The sequence below is a fragment of the Puma concolor genome, chromosome F2 (genome assembly GCF_028749965.1).
Source record: "Puma concolor isolate L17-30 chromosome F2, mPumCon1.1.hap2, whole genome shotgun sequence".
Classification (NCBI taxonomy): Eukaryota; Metazoa; Chordata; class Mammalia; order Carnivora; family Felidae; genus Puma; species Puma concolor.
The window spans coordinates 7,146,275-7,169,933 of NC_141684.1; the positions used below are offsets into that span (position 1 = coordinate 7,146,275).

At 43.1% G+C, this 23,659-nt stretch overlaps 1 protein-coding gene and 1 long non-coding RNA gene across 7 annotated transcripts in view; one reads left to right on the forward strand and one right to left on the reverse strand.

The window, feature by feature from the left end:
- LOC147571806 (uncharacterized) overlaps positions 1–8,110 on the forward strand; it is a 33,667-nt gene extending 25,557 nt beyond the window's left edge. The window contains exon 2 of the long non-coding RNA XR_015246708.1: positions 7,362–8,110. This is a non-coding gene — a long non-coding RNA (uncharacterized LOC147571806). The remainder of the gene's footprint in view (positions 1–7,361) is intronic.
- The window catches only part of KHDRBS3 (KH RNA binding domain containing, signal transduction associated 3), a 192,855-nt gene that overhangs the window by 103,220 nt on the left and 65,976 nt on the right, over positions 1–23,659 (reverse strand). For all 6 annotated transcript variants that reach the window (XR_015246704.1, XR_015246705.1, XM_086695314.1 and 3 more), the window contains exon 3: positions 1,271–1,387. Coding sequence is in view for 4 of the 6 variants with exons in the window: in XM_086695314.1 (XP_086551440.1) it covers positions 1,271–1,387 (117 nt within the window). In the remaining 2 variants the exon portion in view is untranslated. The remainder of the gene's footprint in view (positions 1–1,270; positions 1,388–23,659) is intronic.

The following is a 23,659-nucleotide window of genomic DNA, read 5'->3' on the forward strand; positions in this document are numbered from 1 at the left end:
CCTCCATCCAGAACAGACGAGTCAGGGAATCAAAGGAACATCATCTGAGACAGCAATGCTTAGTGAGCAGTTAACCTAATCTGGCCCACACCAGAATCATTTCAAACCCCACCCCCTGAAAATTCATTTTGAGATTCTACCCTCAAAAGAGGCTGTATGGGAATCTTTATATTTAACAGCATCCCATGTGTGTCTGATACACACCCATGTTTTAATCAAATAATTTCATAAGCTTCCTTGATTAACTCAGATATACATATACACTCAGGTTCCCTAAATCTCAGGTTTTCTACACATAAAACAAGAAAAATATTATGTACCTTCCCTCATTTTTGCAGGGAGAACACGGAGTAATGCCTGTAACATGTTTCACAGAGTGCCTGACTCACAAGCAGATGGCAACTATTTTTTCTTATAAAAGCCTTTGTTTCAATGGACTTTTGTGTGGGGAGGCTGGATTTTGTGTAAATAATTTTCTTGTCGGACACAATCATCGTCTGACCTTTTATGGTAAGTGACCACTAAATGCGGACTCGGTTTTCAGGAATGTCAATCTTTTCACCACGACAGAACAACAAAATGGTAACAGAGAACACTGTCAGGGATAGCACGGCACGAAACGTGAATGCTTCTTTCAAAGGTGGTATATTTGAGAAAGTGATCGATAAAAACAACTCCATTAACTTTAACTTCTTAAAAAAGGAGGAGGTTAGCGTGAATACATCCAAGGAGAACAACTGTGTGTTGGAACGCTAAGCCATTATTAAGGCATCTAAAATCGACTTGAACCTGGTAAAACATAAAGGGTATCAAATGAAGGGCAAAAAGGGCAAATAAAGGTGTATACTTTATGAACTCAACCATGTGAAATACAAGCTTACAAAAAAGGCCCAAAGGGACTCCTCTAAAATGCCAACAGTGGCCCCGAGACCACAGATAACTTTGATTTCTCTTCATGGGAATTTCAGTCTCATTGATCTGTCTACCAGGTGTTGTATCTACAATCAAAACCACAGGTATTGCTACTTCATTTTACAAATGAATGTGATAGTTACAGACGTACGTGTAAGACACTGCATGTTCTGAAACTGGCCCGAGTGACTCCATTTTTGGCCATATCCCAGACTCACCGCCTTCTACAACGTTTCCATATAACTTCATTTAAGATCCTAGCTAGCTCTTATATAATTTGTATTAATACGATGGATACTCTAAAGGTGGATTATACAACCTGTCTCCAAAAGCAGCCATTGTCTACAACGAATGTTACCTTTGCCTTGTCTCGCATGGAACCTTTTCCAAGGATGGACATTTTTGTCAAGGTTTCTTCTTGTAAGCGCTTCAGAGAATTGCCACGGGGACCCAAAAGTTTCCCCACAAAGTTGAACTAGGAGAAAACAAACAAACCAAATTGGTAAGTCATATCTGAAAGTAATTTATTAATCTTGAACGTCAGGAAACACGACAGTACACTGCACATTACTAATTAACGTCAGATATTTAAGTTCCTACTATATGCATCACACTGTAATGTTTTTCACAAACCCCATAAAATGGGGTTAAAAATTGTAAACTAAAAAAACCAACCATTTCAATGATGGCTAGATTTCACAAATTATAAATGAAGCTATTCCCAGAATTCCTAAGTTGTTGTCCTGACACTTTCAGTAGGCATCTGACATGAAGCACAAACAGTGCTAGCATGAGGATGTGGGTGGGGAAGAGGTAATGTGCACTGGGCTGGTCATTATGGAGCATCTGGGTCCTTCCACCTGGTCAGTCAACCAGGGAGTGCACTGGCCTAGATGAGTTCTCAAGCAGTCAGTGGCTCACAAAGCTTTATGACAAAATTCATCTACCTCTTCTATTTTTTTAACATTTATTTATTTTTGAGAGACAGAGAGAGACAGAGCGTGACCAGGGGAGGGACAGAGAGACGGAGACACAGAATCAGAAGCGGGCTCCAGGCTCCAAGCTGTCAGCACAGAGCCCGATGCGGGGCTCAAACCCACGAACTGTGAGATCATGACCTGAGCAAAAGTTGGATGCTTACCAACGAAGCCACCCAAGTGCCCCAACATCTAACTCTTCTAAAACAACAAGCTTTGGAAATGTTGACAAAATATTTAGTCTAGATTCTACAGGGTTCTTTATTTAACAGGCAGCGTAGAAGTGAATTCATTAATGGCATAGATTCTGAGGCTACACTGCCGTGGTTTTAAGACATGGTTTTTCCATTTACCAGCTGAGTAACCCGGCTAGTAACTGTGTTACCTAATCTCTCTGTACCTTGGATTCCTCATCTACAAAATGAGAATGGCAAATGACAACACAACCCACCCTCATAACGCCGTTAGGAGGATTAAATGGGTCCATATAAAAAAACCAGAACAATGCTTAGCACATAATAGATAATAAATATATCTTGAATGAAAGGGTATTTCATGAATGAAAGGATATTATTAGGAATTTCACACAACTGTTAAAAGCGTTACTATAATTAAGTTGTGAATATTTCTTGTTCCCAAAAGGAAAAGTCAGCCCTACTGACTAGGCAATCTTTGGCAAGATTGCGGATTACAAATTTACGCAGCTGCTGCTTTGGTATCAGCTCTCGTCCACAATCTATGCCACTGCTGTGCTGTTGCTGTTTTTAAAAGACAATTGTTCCTCAATTTCTCTATGGAAAGTGAAGTAATATTCTTAAAATACGAGCTTTTAAAAAATCAAAATGGTATTTTTTCCTTGCTCACTTTTAATTTTATTAGTCTTCAATGAAAACTCAAATAACTACAGTATTTTTAACCTTCAAATTAAATACTTTTTTTTAATTTAAAGTCAATTACTTTTTAAAAAATAGAAATGATACAGAGTTAAAAATATCAAATAATACAACGTAGGAAAAAATCAGTGTCTCCACCCACGGATCCCTGCCTTATTTCTTGGTTCCCCATTTGCTCTGCTTTATCTTTCTGGAAATTCTTATGTGTCTATCAGGATCTCCTGGTTTGGAACTCTAAATTTCTCTCTTATTCTTCCTCTTTCTCTTTCACCTTCTCTCTCTCTCTTTTACTTTCTGGGAGATTTAAGTATATTTCCTACATATCTTTTGATTTTTTCATTTTTGCTATCAAACGTTTAACTACTAATAGCATTTTCTTATATTTGTTCCTTTTTTACAGCATCTTAAAAATATTTTATGTAATTGATACAAATTCTTATCTTTCTGAGGATTTTAATGCAGTGCCCCCTTCCCCCAACTTGGAGCTTATAGCATCTGCTGCTTCCAACAGATTCATGTTGTGCGAATTGGTCTCTTCCTACATTATCGGCTTTCCTCAAGTGACCAGTAATCCCCCCTGCTGCCTGCTCTTAAAAATTTAAGGTTGCAGCTCAAAAACATTACCTGGACACCCTGGAACTCCCTGATCTCCCAGGAGGAGGTATCAGCCTGGCTGCTGGAATGTTGGGATTCCCACTATGAGCTACGTACACTTTTATTTAAGGGAAATAATGCCCTCATTTTCCAGTGTGGCATCTCTAGCCCTCAGTTGAATCCATCTGGGTCTCAGAGCCCAGAGTTTCTTTATTCAACCCCTTCAGGAAATCTCTAGTCTGCTGTAGGTGCCTGGCTTCATAAGCTGGGAGGAGCATCCAGTGGTCTAACTATTACTTCTTTTTTTAAATTTTATTTCTAGAGAAAGAGCATGTGCTAGCAGGGGAGGGTGCGGAGAGAGAGAGAAAGAGAGAATCTCCAGCAAGCCCCACCTCGGCACGGAGCCTGATGTGGGGCTCAATCCCATAACCCTGGGATCGTGACATGAGCCGAAATCGAGAATCAGATGCCCAACCAGACTGAGCCCCCCAAGGGCCCCTAACCACTTCTCACATAAGCTCTGAACCAAGTCTCCACTTCAGTTCTGCCCCTAAATCCACCTTCTCAGTAACTGGCATCTAGGATTCCGGAGTTTTCTCAAGGTGTTCCCACACTACTGACCAAATTTCTGGGATACTTTCTCTGGCCCTGTGAGTTTGGATTCTTCTTTCTCTGCTCTCCTAAGTCATTACCATTTGTCCATTTATTTTGCAGCCACTGAAATCTCACTCCAGTCATTGGCCTATTGTTGCCTCGCCCTTCCATTCTTGTCTTTGAGGATCTGTGCCTTTTTACTTCATTTACATTCATTTTGGCAGGTTTCAAGGATGGCATGAGAATACATTTGTTGTCAAACAGCCATATTTGCATCACGTCTTTAGTAGTTAAATATTTCCCCATTAATAAAAACTAAGAGGCCTTAGAAATCATCCAGTCCAAACATCTAATTTTATACTGAGAAAACTGAAGCCCACAGAATGGTAGGATTTATTCAAGGTCACTTGTAAAACATAAAGACACAGGCCTCTACATACAGAGGAAAAAACATTTTTATGATTTTATATGCCTTCAGGAGTTTCTTTCTCCATTTAACTTCTATTAGTCTTTCCTTCACAAAAAGTACATAAATGAGTACTTTGGCAAGCAGAAGATTTTCACCGACTTCTCTGTTCAAGCATGTATTGTGCAGGAGTCATGTGTCCCAGGTCAAGTCCCTCTCACGGGTGTCGGACTTCATCCACAACACAGGGACCTTAGGACCCACCGGCGGTGCTGGTCATATGAATTAAATACGGAAATGTATAAAAAATCACCTAACAGAGCAACCAATAGATGGTGCGTATCCTATGCCAAATGGGTAAGGAATAAATTGATGAATTCAGCTATTAAGAACATACATAATTTTACGTGAACAACACCCACCGGTTACTACACACCGACTACCCTCCGACGGCAGTGCATACTGAACCGGCACGGCCGTGCCCAGGTCTGCGGCTGAGAACTGAGAGCGCGGACCCTCAGCGTCCTTAATGCTGACTCACAACGACGGCAGTACGCTCGGTTGCTTGGTTGGGTTCTCAACCCCTGATTGCATCACCTTCCCGGGAGAATCTGGAAATACTTAGCATGTTTGCTTGTCACGCTGACTGTAGGTCACTCCTGGCACTTAGTGGGCAAAAGCCAAGACTATCACACATCAGAAACGGAGGGGACTGCCCCTCACAATGAAGGAGTGTCCTGTGTAAAATGTCAACCGTGTCCCTACTGAGAAACACTGCTGGGGAGAGGAGCCACCGACTCCGGTCCCTCTCTACATCTTGGGCTTATAGCCCTTGCTGCTCCTTCTTGCGATTACACGATCGGTTCCTCCGTGGATTCTCTAAGGTGCCATCATGTACTTGAACAAACCAAACCAACAAACCATAAGCCGCCCAGGTGGGTACCTACAACAAGACGAGGCCTAAGTGATGCATGGGCTGTGAAAGCCTCTTGCATCCTTCAGACAACACGAATGGTACAGGAGTTGGGGAGCACGGCTGTCTCAAGTGCCCAAGTTCTAGGACATGCTGGTGCTCCTAGGCCACAGCCTTCTGAAGCAGCGGGGCGCCCTCTTACCGGCAGTGTGGCCACGGCAGTTCCTTAGCCCTCCCAGTCCCCAGTGTCACCATATTTGCCCCAGTGGAGGCTGCAGCACTGAAGGGTTATCAGGAAGATTAAAGCACATCAGATAAGTGTGCCCCGAGGATGCCGAATTGAACCAGCCCCAGTGCTCCTAAAACAGTGATGATGAGGACAGCCTGGGGCCCTTTCCCATTCCTGGGAATGGCTCCCTGCAGAGTTCCTCCTCCTCAGGGGATTTAGATAAGGCCTGTAGATGATTCCCTGTTCACCTAAGAGCAGACCGACCCAGACCCTGGACCTTCCCATTCTTTGCCTCACAAAAGATTGGCCAACCTGTCTGTCCCCATTGACCAGTCAGAAAACGTCCTCTCACCTCACCTGATCAAACTTCAAAGAAGTTCTCGTTTTCCTCACGCCCCTAAATGTGACCCACAGGCAACCTGGGCCAGCACACAATCCCTGAAGGTCCCCCCACTTCCAGGCACCAGCCTCAGGGTGACCGTTCTCTGACCTAGTGTCCCATCATGCTGTCGCCACACCCTCCTGGCCTTGGGCCCGGCTCCCCTTGTGCCCGCTGACTGCTAGGTCAATGACAGATCTCAGGAGGCTCAGAGCCCCTGCTATTACAAGTCCCCCTTCCTGTTCTTCTAACAATAATTTTTTAATGTTTATTTATTTTTGAGAGAGAGAGAGAGAGATCATGAGTGGGAGAGGGGTAGAGAGGGGGAGACAGAGGATCCAAAGCAGGCTCTGCACAGACAGCACTGAGCCCGATGGGGGGCTCAAACTCATGAACTGCAAGATCATGACTTAAAAGCCAAAGTTGGACACTCACCCGAATGAGTCACCCAGGTGCTCCATAACAATACTTTCATTTTGTTTAATGTTTATTTATTTTTGAGAGAGAGCAAATGGAGAAGGGGCAGAGAGAGAGGGAGACACAGAATCCGAAGCAGGCTTCAGGCTCCGAGCTGTCAGCACAGAGCCCAACATGGGGCTTGAACCCACGAAGTGCGAGATCATGGCCTGAGCCGAAGTCAGACACTCAACTGACCGAGCCACCCAGGCACCCCCCAATAATGCTTTCAAATAAAATCTTTCCTTGACCTAAGTCAGGATTTGTTTTCTGATAACTGGATTTGTAAATGAGAACTTAATACATTTTAACTTTCATTTTTTATTAATAATTTCATCTGTCCACAGATTTGAATAAGAGGTGAAAGTATTATTTCCAAGATCAATGATATTTTTCCAGATGCCAATTAGTACAGAACTATATTATACTACAAATTTTATAACTGTAAATAGGAAACTTTGTGCAAACGATTACAAAGGATAAACCAACACAGAATAAGTATATTTGAGTTTCACTGCATAACGTGTAAGATCCCGTAATTATGTTCTTTGTTGGAAAAGACCAAATGTTTTTCTGAACTAGCTTTAATTGACTTAAACTATATTTGTGACAGGACACTGCTCCTTGGGGAACAATTACACATAAGCTGTCATTTCATAAACAACTAAGCCTCAAGAACATGTCACGGTCTCCATTAAAAGGTTCCCTTAATTGGGTGCTCATCAAAAAGTTGGTTAGTCCAACGAAGGGATGTTTTATTGACCTCCAACTGCACACTAAAACTGAACTTGTAACCTCTGCCAACATAGCTTCAACCGTTATCTTCCAGAGCTCCCCAGCCCAGTAAACGGCCCTGCCGTCAGCGCCCTGACTTAAGCCAGAAACTTCCGCGAGGGCAATGAGGAGACCTTTTGTGTTCACTGGTCTACCACCTGTGCAGAGGGAGCATTTAATAAATGGATTCATTATATCTAACTGGGTCCCTTACACCTGTCTATTTTTCTGCAGATGCCACAAACTCCCAGCCGAGGCCACCGTCATTGCCCACTGTGCCCGCTACGGAAGCCTTTCTCCGTGTCAACCTCGATATCCTAAATCAGCACAGCACTCTTCACACAAAGGTCACTTTGGGACATTCTGAGTAAAACACAACTCCCAACAACCTTCTGAATGAAGCCCTGATGTCCTGACGCTGCTGAGAAAAGCCCCTCCTGACCCAGCTCTTGCCTACCTCTCTGGCTTCTCCACTTCCCTGCTCTTGACTTCTGCCAGTCTGGATTTTGTGCGGTTTCTTGAAACTACCACATCCCAAGAACTACCCATTTCGGCTCAGACGGGAGAGCTGGAAAGAACGAACATCACTCTTGCCCTTAAAACCCGAAGAAAGCTGGACAGAATGCAAGTTAATGCTGAAGTCCCAGGGCAAACACCAACCGCACCCAGGGCAGGGTACAGGCACCTGCTGGGAGAAACGAGACTAGAGAGCCTGCTTATCTGGGGTGGGCTCGCACCAGAGCAGGAAGCCCTGAAGGCCACAGAATTAGAGGAGCTGACACTTTGTTAAAGGTCTTCCGGGCAGGAACTCAACACTCACACCCCCAGCCTCCATGGGCCCACAGGGGGATCAGGGAAAGACTCAGCAGCCACTGCTGAGATCTGCTCAGACCCACACCCTCATCTGCAGGAGCAAAGACAACAAAACCACTCACCCCCCCCCTTTTTTTTTAATACTTAAAGATCAACAAAACACGCAGTTAGGTCGGCGTCTGCCCTCTGTACTGTCATTACTGCTGCAACACTGGTGAAGTGGCCAACTTGCTCTAGGTGGAGAGTGGAAAACACAGGAGATGACGAGCCCGTCCATGCTGAGTTTCAGGTTTCAGCAGCGGCAGCCGGGTGACAGACAAGTGCAACTTACATGCAGACCACCGCATCTACTAACTGCCAGGAAGCATCCACGGAGCCCCTGGTGTTCACGGTGGGGTGGTCTGTGATGGTTACAGGGAAGTGGTGTCCTGTGCAAGGACACGGGGACAGAGGACTCCCTGCAACGTGAACAGTAAGTGCAAAGGCCCTTGAATTCGAAGGCGCTTCCAAGAACAAGGAGCTGGGAGCCTGGGGGGAGCAGAGCTAGTCTGGGCTGGGAAGTCAGACACAGGGTAAAAGAGACGGGCATCCAGCAGGCCTTGGAGGCCCTAAGAGTCTGGATTTAATTTTAAGTTCAGAATGTAAATGCAATCTGGGTGGTTTCATTTTCGCTCTGTATTCTGGTCACTGCTTAACTGTTCCCTATTGATATGAACCCCCTCTCTCAACAATGGCAAACTTTACCTGGTGGGAAGAAGGGTGTGAAGTGAGCGTACTGGCAGTCCCTGCTCTTGGCCTGCTGTCTCCTGGGGCCACAGGGCTTGTGCGGCAGGTGCCTCAAGCACCCAGAGCCCACACTCTCCTCCTCCTGCTTCCCCACATGACACTTAGCATATCGCCTTTCGTGTTAGATTCCCGAGAAGAGGGAATGTGTCATACTCAACTCTGAAAGCAACACCTTAATTCCGGTCTCCATTCTCAACAGTCTGCTACACGCGTAGTCAGGCATTTATATATAAAGGGCACTGAATCAGCAAAATCAACAGAATACACTAATGAGCCCTGGGTCAGGGAATCTGGTCTCCTGGCTACTACTGCCTGAGAAAGCCATAGCTGTATCAGCAGTATCACAAAATATAAAACTCTTTGGCACAACAGGAAAAGAATTTCATAGCGTCAAGTGCTTTCAGTGGCAGAGTCCCTCCTGCCAACCACGCCAAACACGTGCATAAGTGTTACGGGATCTTCCCCAATAGTAACCGAACTCTTCCACACTCCTTCGCATCGGCTGTTCTTAAATGCACTTGACCAGCCAAAATGAAATCCTGGGATGAACCTGACACCTGCTAAAAGCAAGCCCTTTGTCCATTATGGCTTTCTCCCCTCCCGACCCCCTAACCTGAACCCTGCAGCCCTAGACTGTGGCCAGCATGTGCCTGCGCAGGTCACTTCACCAGCCCTGCCCAGCCCGGCAGCGAGAAAGCAAGACTCAACAGTTACACTTTAATGCTACCTTGGTTATCTGTAGCTACACAGCAGACTAACCCAAAACTTAACAGCTTTAAACAATAACCATTTATTTATTTGCTCATAATTCAGCAACCTGAGCACCGTGGGGGAGCGCTGGCAGGCAGGCAGACCAACAGGGACTGACCAACCGGGGCCGGAGCACCAACAGGCAGACCAACCGGGGCTGGAGGACCGAGGCCCAAGACGGCTCACCCCCACCTCTGTTCTGCAGGAGGAGGCGGTCAACTGGGGTCCGCAGTTCTTGCTTTCAGTGATTCTCCCCCACCTGGGTATCCTGGGCTCCCGCTTATCAGGGTGACCTCCAGGGGGCAGACCTTTTACACCGATACACGGTTTCGAAGGTCAGAAAGGCAGAAGCTGGCGCCCGTTAGCTGGCGTACATCAGCTCTGCTGCAAGCTCCGAGGGGAACGAGCCGTATGGTCAGGAGACACTCAGGAAGGGCACCGTGCAGGGTGTGGGTACAGGGAGCAGTCCCGGGGGCAGAGTACCACCACACCTAACAGTGACAGAGCAGTCCTTTAGCAAAACGTTACGTTTTCAAAGCCTCACATCAGTCTTTTCGAGACCTACCTTATTTTCTCTGAGCGTCGGGGAGGGCATGGGCAGAGGCTGTGACCCCCTGAGCGCTGAGACCCTGCCTCATTCATGCATGCGATAACCCAACAACTGCCCACAACAGCACCTCGCTTCCTGCAGGCCAGCAGTGCTCCACGCACTCGTAGAAAATGGTGACTGTCAATCAGAATTAATGTCCAGAGAACACTAATCACTAACCACAATGTCACCTAAAAAAAGCCTAGAGTGTGTCACAGCAGCACGACGGAGGGTGGCAGACCTCCGGTATATGGGTCCTAACTGGCCACCAGCATCTTGTGATTAAGTGTCTTATAAAATCTAAATGTTCATTAAAATGCTTAAAAAGACATCTGAAAACAACCACAAATTAAAAGGGTGCTAGGGCTCCTGGGTGGCTCAGTCCGACTGAGCATCCGACATCAGCTCAGGTGATGATCTCATAGTTCGTGAGTTCTAGCTGCACATCGGGCTCGCTGCTGACAGCTCAGAGCCTGCTTGAGATTCTCTCTGTCTCTCCCTCTCTTTGCCCCCCCCACTCTCTCTCTCAAAAATAAATAAACCTTAAAAAGTAATAGGGTGCTGTCTGAGATAAACAAGATAGTTTAGTTCTACAGAGATGGGTCTGAAGTAGGATATGAGACACAAAAGGGAGAATATAAGAATTTCTAAAAAATGCTTGGATACAGCATGAAGTATACAGCTTATTAATTTAAGAACTAAGAAGATGTGGGGCACCTGGCTGTCTTAGTTGGTTAAGCATCTGATTCTAGGTTTCGGCTCAGGTCATGATCTCATGGTTTGTGGGATGGAGTCCCACATCAGGCTCTGTGCTGACAGTGCAGAGCCTGCTTGGGATGCTCTCAATCTCTCTCTCTCTCTCTCTCTCTCTCTCTCTCTCTCTCTCTCTCTCTGCCCCTCCCCTGCATGAGCACGCTGTCTCTCTCAATAAATAAACTTTAAAAAATTTAAAAAAAAAAAGAGCTAAGAAGATGTAACAAAGGAAGGAGGGCCAAAAGGGAGCAAGCAAGTCACCAGTGACAGCAAATGTGGATGCACCCTTGGCTATTTCTCACATCAGGCAGCAAAGAATTATCCCCACCACTGGTCCTCACACATCACATGGAGACACACATGTACACACACACGCACTCATATGTGTGTACATATGTGTATTAGCGTATGTATGTATAAACCCGTTTAAAAATTCTGCATCTGTTCCATTACTACTACAATACTTAGGGCAACAGATTCAGCATTAACGATAGATGAAATAGTTCCAGTATGAGAAGACTCTTCTTGTCATATCCAACTGGATCACAGTTGCTTTTACTTTGTTGTAAGGCTGAGCTTGTACTAAGCACAGGGGAAGGATCAACACTGCCATTTTTCTTGCTCATTTCAAATGTATTTTTAGACCTTCAATTCAGTTTCTTCTGCAATAATCTTTGCCCATTTAAAGTAAGTTTACCTATCAGCAAAACTAAAAGGGAACCGATGGAATGGGAGAAGATATTTGCAAATGACCTACCAGATAAAGGGTTAGTATCCAAAATCTATAGAGAACTTATCAAATTCAACACCCCAAAACAAATAATCCAGTGTAAGAAATGGGTAAAAGACATGAATAGACACTTCTCCAAAGACATCCAGATGGCAAACCGACACATGAAAAAATGCTCAACATCACTCATCATCAAGGAAATACAAATCAAAACCACAATGAGATACCACCTCACACCTGTCAGAATGGCTAAAATTAACAACTCAGGCAACAAGAGATGTTGGCGAGGATGTGGAAAAAGAGGATCTCTTTTGCACTGTTGGTGGGAATGCAAGCTGGTACAGCCACTCTGGAAAACAGTATGGAGTTTCCTCAAAAAATTAAAAATAGAACTACCCTACAACCCAGCAATTTATCCAAGGGATACAGGTGTGCTGTTTCAAAGGGGCACATGCATCCCAATGTTTCTAGCAGCACTATCAACAATAGCCGAAGTATGGAAAGAGCCCAAATGTCCATCGATGGATGAATGGATAAAGATGATGTTGTGTGTGTAATCCACACAATGGATTATTATTCGGCAATCAAAAAGAATGAAACCTTGCCATTTGCAACTACGTGGATGGAACTAGAGGGTATTATGCTAAGCAAAATTAGTCAGAGAAAGACAAATATCATATAACTTCACTCATGAGAACTTTAAGATACAAAACAGATGAACACAAGGGAAGAGAAGCAAAGAAAAAAATATAAAAACAGGGAGGAGGACAAAACATAAGAGACTCTTAAATATGGAGAACAAACAGAGGGTTGCTGGAGGGGTTGTGAGGGGGGGATGGGCTAAATGGGGAAGCGGCATTAAGGAATCTACTCCTGAAATCATTGTTGCACTGTATGGTCATTAACTTGGATGTAAATTAAGAAATAAATTATTAGAAAGAAAGAAAGAAAGAAAGAAAGAAAGAAAGAAAGAAAGAAAGAAAGAAAGAAAGAGAAGAGAAAGAAAAGAAAAAAGAAAAGAAAAGAAAAAAGAAAAGTTGAACTAAAACTAGGTAATGCCATCCATGAATCCCTAACAAGGCACATACAACAGCTATACACCCTAACATAGTGCGAGCAAATTAAGACTACCTTTTGCACTGTGGGATTCCCCCTTTACCAGAGGGTACTGTCTCAGGGTGCACACAACTGCATGGCACTTATAGGAACCACATAATGGATCTAGCATTAATCTATGTACTAAATATGAAGTTTACTTTCTCAAGTGGAGCATGGGCTCTGGAGGCAGATTTCTGGGATTCAAATGCCTGTTACTTAGTAACTGTGAACCTGTAGCAAATTACTTCTCTATTCTTTAGCTGTTTCAAATGTGAACAGGAGATAATCATTTCCTTTGAAAGTCGTAAAGATTAAGTAAATTAATAATGTAGGATGCTGGAACAGTGTCTGACACATAGGAAACCATAAGCTACCTACACACTAAAACAGAAGTTCCAGCACCAAATATATTGTGCACACATCCGTCTTTGGAAAACATCACCCACGCATTTGCTTTCTTTACAGGGGAAAGAAAAACCCTCAAGAAACGCATTTTGTTTAAGATCTCGCATTCCTCTGACTCCTGCCCAAAGGCAAGAACAAAAAGGAAAGAGTAAATGAGGTCTGTCTGACCTGCCTGCACTTGAAAAGAAAGACCAGATCCCTGCTTGTATTAGCTCTATGGGCCACTTTGGATTCCAATGATTTAACTACTAACCCAATGGTTAAATAAATCCACATTTTCGTTGGTATCCAGAATACTGATCTTATTTGAATTAAACCAATGTCATAAATGCCAAATTCCAAACAATAGTTAAAATCTAATAACAGACTTGAGACCATGGCATCCACACGAAACGGAGTGGTCTCTTCAGAGGTAACACATTTATTCCTTGGCATAGCTAGTAACTGAGTCAAGCTGTGGATCACTGACAATAACTTTCATGATTCTCCTAATCGCCTCTAAGAATAACAATTGCTTTTACAGAGATGAATTTCCTAAGAATGAAAGTCATTCCAAACTTGTGTTTTTATCAATCATTCCTAAATTTTAAGAGGAATTTAACAACGGAAGACTTTTTATAATGCAGAACACCTTCCACTGTATATTCTAGTTGTTTCTTTACCTCTATGTTAGAAGTCTTTCAAGGCTCCCTCCTGGCTATACAAAATCCTAATGCCCACGGTACAGCGCTAAAGGCTTCCCAGACTACCTACTCCTCACCATTCCAACGACTGCTATGATCTACTATTCCCCATAACTATACCATTCTGGCCCAACAGTTTACTCTGCCCTCCCCAGATCTCTGCTTGCTAACATCCTGAGCTTACACTTAAGGACTAAATTTAATTCCATCTGTAATTCTTCCTCTAAAAATAGCAATTTTTTACATCTTGAAATTCTTATAGTGTCTGACTACCTCTCTTATGTTAATTCAGTATTTACCCTATATTATTTAGTGAAATGTACTCTGTTTCTTCTGTTAGAGTATAAATCCTCTGAGAATAATTAGGACCCATATTGGATTCATCATTTTTCCTACATAACAGTTTCTTAAGAAATACTTGTGGAATTCAGTTTATTTTATCCCAAACAAAAGGGCACTAATCAACCCAGTTTTTATCAATTTTCTTTGCTAAAGAAATTACTGTGACCTATTAAAGCTAGGGGAAAATATTATTACTTAAGTTGATTAATTTGCCAACCACAAATCAGTAAGTATTACTGGTAGCAGTTGAGATTATTTGGTGTTGCCACATTGACTATGATTTTAACATCGTGTTTACTTCCACATGGCAAAGAGCCCAACTAATTTAAACCTCAGCAACTCTAAAAATCAATGAAGTGTACAAGGAACTTCTCCAGGAGATGATATAGGCAAAATCCATACACGCAGGCATACACAAATAATGGACAATGTGAAATAATCTACGTACCTCCTACTCTATCGGCTCGGGCTGAATTATAGTCTTTGGGTGAGTAGATGACAAAACAAATACAAGAAGCAAAGTATCTGGTATATTAATGAGTTTGAAGTTGTTAGCGAGAAACTCCGAGACCACACCGGTCTGGCTGCCAGGGTGGGGAATGAAACGGAGGGTGTGAAACTGCAGGCAAGAAACCAATCTGGACGAGAACCTGTTACAGAAGATGGGTTAGGGAAGCCAGTTAAGGAGTGGTAACGGAATGCAGACATAGAGACGGATGGTGATTAACTGAGGAAGTAGAAATAATAAATGTGTAAGTCACAGTATCTCAAGAATGGAGGGGAAGGAGGTAAATGAAGGAGGAGCCGGTAGACAAAAAGCACACACTCATTTCAGGCGCGGGCACTGAGGTACACGTGGTCTGTCATTCAGCGAAATAAGGAACACAGGAAAAGGTCTACGTTTGCCAAGAAGGGGAGGAAAGAAGGTCATTTAAGGGCCCACCAAATCTAAGCGGAGGTGTCCAGGAGGTGCCTGGTCTGATGGGCAGGGGGGAAGAGAGGGAGGGAAAGAGAGAGACACAGAGGGGACACATCAGATGTCAGCAAGCTAGAATATGACTTACTATATGGCATAACACAAGAGGGACCGGCTCCTAAACCCGAGTTCTTACCTCTCCCTAATGGCTTCTCAGTATCAATGTGTCCCTTGTTTCATGTGATTATGTGTCAATTACTTGCCGTGATAAGATAAAATGTCATTGTTTGGTCCGTGGTATGAATTTCTGCCATTTTACCCCCCTGGGCAGGGAATCCTCGAAGTGAGGGCCTATGCTTGTTCACGTTGCCTGTAAACAATGCCACCACAGTCCAGGGATTTTCAGTCGATCCGACTTGGTGGGGCCCAGAGCCGAAAGAGTCAGTACAATACTATTATTTAAGACCTGTAACTCAGTAGTAACACCCTGCCAAGCACTAAAGAGGATTTTACCTTTTGGCTCAGCAACACACAGACCTATCTATCGCTCCTCAGAAAGTAAGTGGTGGCAGGATCCAAGATTCGCATGTAACGATACTTATCACAGACTCTGATTTCTAAATGTGCTGTGTTGTGACCAAAGTACACACATGGTAGCATTTCCAGTCTTTCGCTGCAATGCAATTTTGGGGACCTACATATGACCACATTTTAGGATTATTTATTTGGCTCAACAAAACAGTTGTAGTAATAATAATAACCCCCCAAAACAACATGAGTCAATTCTTTCAAGAACCCTTCAATTTGTGCCTGGCCGTTTTTGGAGTCCACTCAGCAAATCTAAATCTAAGTTCAAGGGCTGCTTTCCAGGTCAATAAACAAGAACTTCAAAGAGAGTAAGGGAAAAGTTACTACATCAGATTTGAAATTCCCTCATAACGGTTTCTGAATGCTATCTTATTTGCAAATACCAATTTAAGTAACTAATTGTCATGACACCAGCACGTGTCACAAGATCCCCAGGGTCTGGCCGGGACCTCTGGGAAAGAAAGAAAATAGCCTCTACAGGTGCATCCCACCCTCTCTACTTACGACCACACAGCCCTCGGCTCCCTGTGAGGTGTGGGCTGTTAAGGTGGCAGGAGAAGTTTGGCAGAGAAGGCAGTGTGCGGTCAAACAATGGCCTGATGGGCCAGTGTGTTCCCTGAGGTTCTGGAGTCCAGAGTCGCCTTCCTACTTTCTCATGGGGTCCCGAAAGTTAACGCCTACCGGGAGGGACAATAACAGTGACATCACAAATACGTGTCTTTGAGCCATTTGTTTCAGTATCGGGCTTCCTTCCTGTCAACAAGTTTCAAAATCCCCCACTAGCCAGCCATGTTAATTTTGGCAATGGCACTTATACAGCGAGAACTAACGTACAAGTACATCACCACTTTATTTCTACAGGTAAACTAGCAACTGGACACCAAAAACAGACATTATTTTCACATAAATCCTCTGGAAAAATATATCATACATGCCTCTGAAAATCAATTAGGAGTCACAGAAAAGGCAAGTTTTAACATACCAATACGACTGTCAAAATATTCATTACTGTGAGAAATTTTTAAACCCATGGAGACTTCTATGGAACAGAAAATTCATGGATTTTTCCTTGTCTGTAACATGCTATGAGGGAAAAATGCAAACCAGTTTCAACCAACTTCAAACAGAGAGTTTCCCTGCACTTTAATTCAAACTCCAGGAGGGAACGTGTTTCTAGAACTTACTTCTCTCTTCTCTCTCTCAAAGATCCATAACCTAAGTGCTTCTGTGAAAGAGCAAATGTATCGAATTTAAAATAGGCACGTAATTAGGAAAACATTCAATGTAACCAACCATGTTGATTAATATAAGGTTGCCTGAAAACAGAACGTATGCATTAGAATGCTTCTGGGTGAAACCACAGCTACCAAATTCAGCAAATTAATAAACCTGTCTTAAACATGTAACTGAAACGGACAGAATCGAACTCGGTTCACTAAATCTTAATCATAGGGCAAAGGTATCCTCCAGACTGACAGTCTCAGGACCATTTCTTCCCTCAAATGGAAGTATTTTTTATCCCAATTATAAAAGCTGCACCAAATCGCTGACCATTAAAATACGGAAACACATAAAGCAGAAAACACACATATCCTAGCCTCTGGAGAACAACTGCTGTTGAGTCAAGTCATTGTTTTTTTCCAAATAAGTGTCCAAACGGGTTACCGTCAGCTTTCTAGGTCGCTCTTTTTTTTTTTTTTTTTTTTTTTCACTCAACACGGTCACAGACCGCTTACCACAGCAGGAGGGTGTGTATGCGTGTGTCGTGCCACACGGAGGTGGATTTCATCTCAGCTCGAGGCTCATTCTCCAAGTGGTTCTTCTATCCCAGCACCACTCTGCCCGCGCCATGCCCTCTGCTCAAAGGAGCCCACCTCATCCTCGTCACTTCCTGTTCGAGCTCCGCAGCCCTCACGGGCCCACCTCACCCCACGCTCCCCTCCCCTCTCACTTTATCGCTAAATCTTCCGGAAGATCCGCACCTCTTCCTGAAAGTAACCTGTTGAGCCAAATAAAGCGGCTTCCGGTTTCGCACCTGCCCTCCGCCCTGTGTTTCCCGGTCACGGCCACCCCTCTACCTCGGCCCTGATTCTGATTCTAGCTTCTGATTCTAGCCAGCTCGGCCAGCCCCCCCCCAAGAGAGGCCACCTTAGGGAAGGCTTCTCTGAGGGTGTCAACATGACCCTCCCGGGGCACCCCAACACTGAACCTTGCACGCTGCGTTACAAACGTTGAGCTGTGCGCCTGTGCTCCCCACCAAACAGAAGGCCCCGTGACAAAGAAACGTGTCTTAGTCACTTCTGTTTTCCCGGTACAGTAACTGGCTCACAGAAGACCCTCGATAAATATTAGATATGTGAATGGATGCACGGACCGAACGATGAATGAAACAGAGTAACAACAACAACAAAGGAACGTAAATCTAAAACGCAAAGCGTCTGTCGGTTCTTAAAGGCAGGGCACCCTGTTCCGATGGTGATTTGGCACTCACACCGCCTCTGGTCGCTGCTCAGCACCAAGGGTAAGGGTTTATCCACCGAAAGACCCTGGACAACAGTTTCTACAGCTTTAAGTCTTAAAAAAAAAAACAAAAAAAAAAAACAAAAAAAACAAAAACATAAAACACTGTTTACTCTGAGTTTCACACTGCACAAGCTCTGCCATACGATGCAAGAGGGAAGGTGCTTCGGCTCTGAGTGCCAAAGACTCGCGTTCAGGGCTGTCCAGTGAAGCAGGAGCAGAAGTGGTTCATTAAGAGAAAATGTTCAGCTGACGGAAATCCTTTGATTAGATGGAGTTTCACAAGTAGCACTTCCGTCCTACCCGGAGGCTGAAGGTGAGGCTGAAGGTGTTCGGTCACCGGGGCCGCGCGTCAAGCTGGGCTGCCCCCAGAAGGCCAGACGGCCGGCCTCCTCCAGCCCAGTCTACTCGCTGACACCAGCGAGAAAGCCTTTTCTTAGAGCTGGTGCAAGTGCCACACTAGCCATAAACGGAGGCCTGGCTTGAAACTCCTGTGCTCAGCTATGCTAAGCAGAAATCTCCTCCCTCGGCACTCTGAAAGCGGCGGGCTGCTAAGCAGCCAAGTCCGATAGCGGAAGTACTCGAAACAGTCTCTGCTCTGCGTCACATGCAGAAATCCTCATTTGTCTTCCCCCACTCTCATCCAAGCTGACAGCGAGATCTTATTTCATATACTTTTATTCAACTCGCTCGTGTACAGCAAAGAATTAATTCCAGATTAATCATCTACTGGGCTATGAACTATTTAAAGACAGGGAGAGTCTGCTCATCGTTCTATCTACTGCGTATTGAGCACCTCGGGTATTGAGCACAATGATCAATTTATAAAGGCTTCCATGAGCCATGTTTTGTTTAGTAATGAGTCTGCCTATGAAATGTCCGCAGCGTAGATTTCTCTTTACCAAAAATGTACATCCTCAGTCCTGCGGGTATGGCTGTGTAGGTTCCTAACAGGCTGACCGTCTATACAGTTACATATGTCATATATATACATAATATATATGATATATATAAGTGTATAGTATATATAATATAATATAATATAATATAATATAATATAATATAATATAATATATAATATTAGTTAACTATAAATTCTTCAACTCTAAACAAAGTACAAAAACCAATTATCTGACGCCTCTGGAGAATAACCAAAACAAGGGGATTCTGAAAGGGAGTCAAAGCTCGGAAGAAGGGAACAGCCTGGGCACATTTACTGATGTTAGAGTTTTTAGCCTGAATGGCAGAGTCTGAGGCAAGCACAGTGAGGAAATGTGAGGGAGGGATATGAGGAAAGACAGCCGGAGACGAGGAGCCTCCAAGTTTGTACAAAAATGCACCCAAATCTCTGGTAACCCGAGGACCATGTATGCCAAAAACAAACACAAAAGTCAAACTAAGGAAAGAACAGAACTGAGATCTGTATGCCACCCAACAAGTCTGCGGTCTTGGATCCAAAATTACCAACATTCCTCAAGAAAGAGAATAGAATCCAGTGTTTTGACAAGATAACACTCAAAACACCCAGGATACAATCCAAAGTCACTCACATGCAAAAAGTTGTAACAATATGACTCATTATCAAGATTAAAGCTTATCAATTCAGGTCAAATACAAGATGACTAAGATTTTAGAACTGGAGACTTTAAAGCACCTATGTTAACTGTGCTCAATAACACAAAATAACGTTAACACCTCTAACAAATAAAAAGCAGAAAATCCCAGCAGAGAAATTTTTTTTACACACACATTTATATATGAATCAAATAATAAATTCTGAAACAGATCATTACAATACTTGATATAAAAAATTTATCTGATGGGCTTACCAGAAAAATAAAGATAACATAGGAGATAATCCATGAGTTTAAGATAAGGCAGTAGAAATCCAATCTGAAGAGTGGGGGATGGGATGGGGGAAACTATAATAAAAGAGGAAAACGCCACAGGAACCGTTTTGAGAATATCAAAAGGTTAAATACATATGTAACTGCTCTCCAAAGGTGAGGAGAGAAAGGGTCATAAAAAAAGCATTTAAAAAAATTATAGCTAAAATATTATGATGAAATGGACAAATCCCTTTGGGGGGGAAGAGAAAGATCACAAAAGATTAAAAAATTCTCATTAATGCCATAATTAACTATGAACTGAATTATGGGGTGCCTAGGTGGCTGACTTGAGCTCAGGTCATGATCTAACGGTTTGTGCGTTTGAGCTCCGCATTGGGCTCTGTGCTGACAGCTCAGAGCCTGGAGCCTGCCTCAGATTCTGTGTCTCCCTCTCTCTCTGCCACTCCCCTGCTCACACTGTTTCTCTCTCAAAAATATATAAACAATAAAAAAAAAAAAAAGACCCTGAATTCACCATCAAACTTCAGGCCCATATGGTTTCACTGCTGAATTCTATCAAATACTGAGGACAAAACAGCACCAAACTTATATTCTTTGGGAGTAGGAAGAGGAGGGGAGAGGAGGGGAGGGGAGGGGAGGGGAGGGGAGGGGAGGGGAGGGGAGGGGAGGGGAGGGGAGGAAGGGGAGGAAGGGGAGGAAGGGGAGGAAGGGGAGGAAGGGGAGGAAGGGGAGGAAGGGGAGGAAGGGAAGGAAGGGAAGGAAGGGAAGGAAGCGAAGGAAGCGAAGGAAGCGAAGGAAGCGAAGGAAGCGAAGGGAGAAAAATGAAAAGAAAGGAAAAGAACAAAAAGAAACAGAAAAAGAAAAAGAAAAAGAAAGGAGTACTTCTCACTTTATCAATCTGGCATAACACTAAGATCAAAATCTGATAAAGATGTTATATGTGAAAAAAATATATATAGGCCAGTATTGCTCATGAACACAGATGCACTTGAATCCAACAATATATAAAAGGGATAATAATAAGTAGGGTTTAACTCAGGAATGTAAAGGTGGTTTAATTTAGACGATCAATCAGTAAGATTCACTACATTAACAGTGTAATGGAATAACATTCTGTGTTCATTTCAATAGACATAGAAAAGGCATTTAACAGAATTCATCACCTACTCAGGATCAAATCTCTCAGCAAAACTAGCTAGAAGGGGACTCCCCCGACCTAACAAAAGGCATCTACAAAAACCCATGGCTGTTACCACTCTTAATGCTTTCTACTTTGGGAAAAAGGGAAGAAGGTCTAATCACACTACTTGTACTCAAGCATTAGACAGAGATACTAGCCAATACAATAATGCAAGCTAAATAAATACAAGCGTAAAAACTGGAAGGAAGGAAGGAAGGAAGGAAGGAAGGAAAGAAGGAAGGAAGGAAGGAAGGAAAGAAGGTAGGAAAGAAGGAAGGAAAGAAGTAAACTTTATGTAGGTGATAAGATTACACACACAGCATATCCTAAGGAATCTGTGAAACAACTCACTAAAACAAGTGAATTCAGCAAGGTAGCAGAATACAAGGTCAACTTACAAAGTTTTATACTAGAAGGTTAAAAATTAGAAAACAAAATTTTAAAATATTCATTTTACAATAGTATCAAAAAACATATTTAAGAATAAATTAAAAAACAAGACCTTTATCTTGAAAGGTACAAAATGCTGCTGATAGAAATTAAAAATCTACAAATGGAAAGATATACCATCTCAAGGAAGAGAAGATTCAATGTTGCTAACATGTCATATCTCCATAAATTAATCCACAGATACCATGCAGCTGCAATCATTATCCCAGCAGAGTCTTTTGTGAAAATTAATGAAATAATTCTTAACCTTACGTGGAATTGCAAAGGACCTATATCGGAGCTATCCTGAAAAAAGAAGGATGAAGTTGAACAGGCCACATCACTTAACTTCGCGTCTTATTACAAAAAGCTACAGTGACGGAGACAGTATGGAAGTGGTGTAAGGATCCATGAACAGATGATCGACGTGAAAAAGACACTGCACACAAAGGACTCTCGCTTACGTAGTCCTATGGTTTTCATCAAAGGTCCCAACACAGTCAGTGGGAGGACAGCATCTCTCAAACAACAATACTGGAAAACCAGATATCCGTATGGAGAGAACTTCTGACCTTTTAGTATCACAGCATACACATAATTTCCGATGTACCACAGACCTAAAACCAAAAGCTATAATGGTAAAGCTTTTAGAGGAAACACAGGAGACGAGATTTATAGCTTCAAGACAACGCTAACATTCCTTTGAGGTCGCCAATTTGTTAGTTCACAGAAGGTAATAATCATGAAAGAAAAGAAAAACCCTGATATACTAGACATCATCAAATTAATAACTTCTGCTGCTCACAAGACACTAGGAAGACTGTAACAGGAAAGCCACAGACTGAGCCAAATACTCACAAAACATGTCTAACAAAAGGCTTATATCCAGGACATATAAGAAAGCTCCTACAACTCAATGATGAGAACACGTGCATCCCATTTACAAACAGGCAAAGGACTCAAAAAGACACTTCAAAACAGAAGATGCGTGGGGGTGCCAGGGTGGCTCAGTCAATTAAGTGTCCCACTCTTGATCTCAGCTCAGGTCATGATCTTACGGTTCGTGGGATCTGCACTGACAGCGGGGAGGGAGCCTGCTTGGGATTCTCTCTCTCCCTCTCTCTCTGCCCCTCCCCTGCTCACACGTTCTCTCTCTCAAAATAAATAAACATGAAGAAAACAAAAAGACACGTGAATGGACAGTAGGTACGTGAAATGCACACATCATCATTAATCATCAGGGAAATGCATATTAACACAAGAAAATACCAATATACAATGAGGAGGGTTAAAATTCAACAGATTGAGAACATCAGACACTGATGACGACACAGAGCCACCACACCTGGCTGGCACTGTTCCTGGAAATGTAACAAGGTACAATCACTTTGGGAAAAAGTATGGCAATTTCTTGTAAAATTAAGTGCATAGTAATTTAAATCTTAAGTATTTCCTTGAAATAAAAACATATCGTCACAAAATGTATGAAAACCTGTATGAAAATGTTCACAGCAATTTAATCTATAATTCATTTGCAACGAATAAGTAAATTGTGGCATATTCAAGTAATGGGACTACTATTCGGCAATCAGAAGAAATGAACTACTGATGTATACAAACAGTAGGCATAAATCATGTAGTACATGAACTCTCAAAAGAAAGAAAAACAGGATGAAAAGCGTACCAACGTTATCAAGTCATGCCCAATCTAAAATGATCAAGATTTCAGAATCAAAGAGAGACTTTAAAGCACCTATCATAGGGGCGCCTGGGTGGCGCAGTCGGTTAAGCGTCCGACTTCAGCCAGGTCACGATCTCGCGGTCCGTGAGTTCGAGCCCTGCGTCGGGCTCTGGGCTGATGGCTCAGAGCCTGGAGCCTGCTTCCCATTCTGTGTCTCCCTCTCTCTCTGCCCCTTCCCCATTCATGCTCTGTCTCTCTCTGTCCCCAAAATAAATAAACGTTGAAAAAAAAAAAAAAAAAAGCACCTATCATAATCATGCTGAATAACACAACATTTGCAATACACGAAAAATAGAATATTTTTCTAGAATAGAGTAGAGTAGATAATATTTTGAACATTTATGTGTTTAAACCCTATG